We start from the raw sequence: 4702 nt of genomic DNA on the forward strand, positions 1-4702 counted from the left end.
TAGAAGGCAAAGATCTTGAATCAGCTGTTTCCACGTATTTTCAGAAGTTTACTCAGCGGGACTTTGCCTAATTCTTTTTGTCTGACGTGTTGTCTGTGGATTCTTGCACGTTGGCAAAGGAAATTGTTAGTTTTGCCAGTATAATTTCCTTCACAATTGGAGCAGGTTATGCAGTATATGAGATACAATGTCAAATATATATAGTCTACATGTGTGTGTGTGTGTGTGTGTGTGTGTGCGTGTGCGCGTGTGCGTGCGCGCGTTAAGATATAATTTTAAACTCGGCATTTCGTACGTAAATTAATTGAAATTTAGCACGCTGGACAGCCGTAATCAACAATCATTCTTTATATACAATCCCACTATGAGTATATATTAAACAATGGCAGTCGATTATGACTGTTCCGATGTATTTAGTTGAAATTAATTAATTCACACACGCACTGCCAAACATAAGGCATGAAAAAGAAACGTTGCTCACGCCTCAATAATTCATTCATAGGCACATAAACACACTTTTACTCATGCATATATACACATATACATACACACACATACTTATAATATAAACACACACATATATACACATATATACACATATATATGTATATTTATATAGAAATGCATATATATATATATATATATATATATATACACACACATATCTAAATTAATTTACATAGATATGTGTATATATGTGTGCGTTAACAGATACAAAGATTCATAATCACATACAGATTCATGATGGGGTATAAAAGGGGCTTCCATCCTCCAGTTAATATTAGATGTCGGGACTGGAGTTACACTCTTAATTGTCAGTGCAGATTTTATTCATCTTCCAAAATCTCCGAACGACATGTATATGATCCTTCGCTGATTATACTAGTGGTATCTCCAAGTCTTAAGTATCCAAGCGGATGCATTAAAGTAACAATGTAGCAGTATGCTACACTGACCCAAGGAGGGCAAGAAAAGACAACGCAAAAGCATAACAATGAAAGGAAATCAGAGACGCAGAAGAGACTTCTGAAGTGTACTAATAACTAGCAGGTGTATGTGGGTTTAAAGGACGCGCTACTGCTTCTAAGTCATATTAACCCATTTATGCTCAGCGTTTGATTTATCATACGTTTCTTTTTTTTTTTTTTTTTTTTTTTTTTGCTTCAGACGAAAATATTCATATAAAATAATTTCATAAATTTAGGCATCAAAAACCTTTCTGAAGATAAAGAATAATTATTTATCTAGCAACATTTGGCATTAAAGTCATACTTTGATAATTTATGCATTGTGCTAGGTGCATTATTTTCAGTGTCAAATTTTGAAGTGAAAAACAAGTCCTACTGGTGATAAGTTTTTCATTTGTATGCTTTAAATGTTTTGTAATATTTAAGTATACATTACTTTTGCAAACCAAACAGATCTTAATTATCTACGTAAATAAAGTTTCGATTTATTAACGTTTGTATATGTGCGTATGATAAAACATACGCTGAGAATTCGTGTGTACATTTCATTCAAAATGAAGTTTTCAGGTTTGGACATACAATCGTTAATTCTGTTAACAATAAGCCAAAAAAACTTTAAGACAATTGCATATTAAAATATTTTACACTTGAATCTTAAATGTTCTATATTATTTATTTTCTTCATAAAAAAGTAGCGTTAAGTATGTGCGTATGTATTCATAGATTTATGTGTGTGTATGTATGTATGTATGTATGTATGTATGTATGTATGTATGCATGCATGCATGCATGCATGTATGTATGTATGTATGTATGTATGTGCATATGTATTTAACAGTTAGTATACTTACAATTTCAAGGTGTCTGATGGTTTCTCTCAGCTGGTAAATTTCATTTTCCAAACTTTTCCTCAACTCAATTTTGTCTAATTCATGTTTTTGCTGTTCCTAAAATTGACACAAAAAATTACTGAAATTTTATATTGGAAAGTTCAACAAATAAACACCGAACAATTCTTTCTTTCTTTTAACTTAAGGTAAAATTGCAAATTTATTAGGCATTTAGACAAAAAGAAAACGTTGCTGCGAGAATTTGAAAATTTGTTGAACTATTTCTTTTGTCTAATAGCATAAATATTATACGGGTGACAAATGTTGTTAATTATGAGTACAGGTAAGGTCTCTTCAAAACTTTGTGATTCGGGTTTCTGTCCTTCTGTGTTGCACCATAAGCATGCGTCTTCTGCAATAACCCTACTTCAACCAGAGGATTGTGAGTGAATCTCGGTAAACAGAAACTATGTTGGAAGCATGGTGTAGGGTCTTTGTCTCATTTTCTGTATAAATGATCAGAATAGGTCCCCTGTCTGGGGATAATTTCCTCTATTCCTTTATTAATCTTGGAGTCCTTATGTGTTGCTCCTTTCTCCTCTGATAAAGTTTTTTAAAAGAAAATTATATCCCCATCATCCCCCACCACCACTAGTCACATATGAAAGTGGTACTTATATGTTTTTTTTTTTTTGTAGAATTGATGGCAAGTTGGGAATATTGATGTTTTAGAAACTGAACTGGGGATGGGCAGATACAGCATAGTATTGAAACCCTTTCTCTCATTCTTTTTCCTTTCTTCTCTCTCTCTCTCTCTCTTTATCCTCTCTCTTTCTCTCCCTCTCTCTGTCTCCCTCCCACTCCTTCTCATGAGTTGGGTAATATGGTTAGTCTGAGTTCACTGAAAATAAGTCGAGCCGACCAGGGCTCACCTGGGACCAAACAACAGCATGAGAAACAAGAGAAATCTTGATTTCCAACTGTTTTCCGATCTAATAGTGAAACACGGTATTTATTAAATGGATGTATATTACACCAAGATTCGAAATTGGCGCAAGCACAAGTTGATGAGAGAGCCATCTAGAAATAACAACCAAACTTCTTTCAAATGTCACTTCAACGTCTTATAAGCGAACACACATATTAGTTAATTTAATCTTAAACAACTCTAAAAAGACGGAATGGTTCGGTTGAAATGCCTTTAAACACAGGTTCAATAAAGGTTAACTTTGAACCTGAGTTAAACAATATTAATTCGTTGAAGGACTCGCCTTATTGGCTATATCATCTAACTCCATGACGTTAAAAAAGAGATACACATAGTAGGTCTCCACAAATGGTGGTGTTAGGGAGAATTGAGTCTGAATGTTTCGAGGCGATCACTGTAATCATAGTATGTCAGTGTGTGTGTGCATGGGGGGAGTGTATGTGTGTGTGTGCATGGGGGGGTGTATGTGTGTGTGTGCATGGGGGGAGTGTATGTGTGCGTGGGGTGTATGTGTGTGTTTGTGTGTATGTGTGTGTGTGTGTGTGCGCGCGTGTGTGTATGTGTGTGTGTAATTTGTTTGTGCTTGTATTGAATATTTTAGTAGTTTACTAGAATTTCATGCCTCTTGAATCATTGGTTGCTAAAAAGCAAATACCTCACATATGTATTTATTCAACTGCCCTCCGCAAGGCACGTGATATATTCATATATTCACGAGTGAAAGCGCGTATATTTTCTTGCCTTCAATATCATATGAGTAAAACACATGAAAGCAAAGAAGGTGACTACTAATGAATAATTGAGTACTATTTTTTTATTATACGACCGTCTTTCAGGATATGGTAATCCCATAGTATGAGGAATACATTATTTTAACCAATTGTTATTAAAACAATTAGGCTTATAGATCAACACTCACAGCCAACGCAACACAAACCCCCAGACATACACACATAGACATAGATATGTGTGTATATATGTGTGCATGTGTCTGCGCGTATGCATGTGTGTGTGTGTGTGTGTGTGTGTGTGTGTGCGTGTGTGTTCGCGCGCGCGCGCGTCTTTGCATGTATGTATTAGCGTTTTATATTCTATAGCAGATTCAGTTATGGGTTTGTCAGTTTTCTGTTATGCGAAGAAAATGGGTAAAATATTTACAAAATTATTTACAAAGTATTACTACATATTGAATTTGTATGTGTGTGAACTGCGTGTTTGCGTGGGCGTGGGGTGCGCGTGCGACGGTGTATGTGTGTTTATGTCTATTAATTCTATTGGCACTGTAGGAACAGACAAATCTAAATTATTCTATAGCATGTGCAGGAGCTCTGTTTTAACAAGACAATAGATAGATTCAAAGATCAATAAAAGTAGTTCAAAAGGAAGAACTTAAAAGGAATGTATTACTTTGTAAATAACTTTTTATTTAGAAGAAAAACAGCTGTTATGGTTATTAATCTCTGTGGGATTGTCTGAACAAAACCTGATAAAAATCAAACTTCGCGATATGTCCTTTTGTCATAGATTTTGACATTCCTATTGATATGACAGAAATAAATAGGGATAAGGAAAAAGAAATTGGGATTTTTATAAGGCATTAAATTATGGTGTATTGAGATCATTATGTGACATCGATAATATATATATATATATATATATATAAACATACATTCACATGTACATACATATGCACACACACACACACAAACACGTCTACACACTTACCCTATTACTCACGTACATCCATAAGTACATACGTGCATACTCACATACATACATACATACATATATACATACATGTGTATAGGCATGCACACATACATACGCATGTACACAGATGCATACGCGCACACATGTACACGCACATACATACATACATACATACATACATACATACATACATACATACATACATA

The 4702-nt window shown here is 34.4% G+C and overlaps 1 protein-coding gene across 1 annotated transcript in view; it reads right to left on the reverse strand.

Annotated features, from left to right (window-relative positions):
• LOC106878233 (ras and EF-hand domain-containing protein homolog) overlaps nt 1–4702 on the reverse strand; it is a 99828-nt gene that overhangs the window by 30586 nt on the left and 64540 nt on the right. Inside the window, exons 4-5 of the mRNA XM_052965895.1 lie at nt 2731–2790; nt 1820–1915 (exon numbers count right to left, since the gene is read on the reverse strand). Coding sequence (XP_052821855.1) covers nt 1820–1915; nt 2731–2790 — 156 coding nt within the window. The remainder of the gene's footprint in view (nt 1–1819; nt 1916–2730; nt 2791–4702) is intronic.

This window comes from Octopus bimaculoides, chromosome 2 (genome assembly GCF_001194135.2).
Source record: "Octopus bimaculoides isolate UCB-OBI-ISO-001 chromosome 2, ASM119413v2, whole genome shotgun sequence".
NCBI classification, from domain to species: domain Eukaryota; kingdom Metazoa; phylum Mollusca; class Cephalopoda; order Octopoda; family Octopodidae; genus Octopus; species Octopus bimaculoides.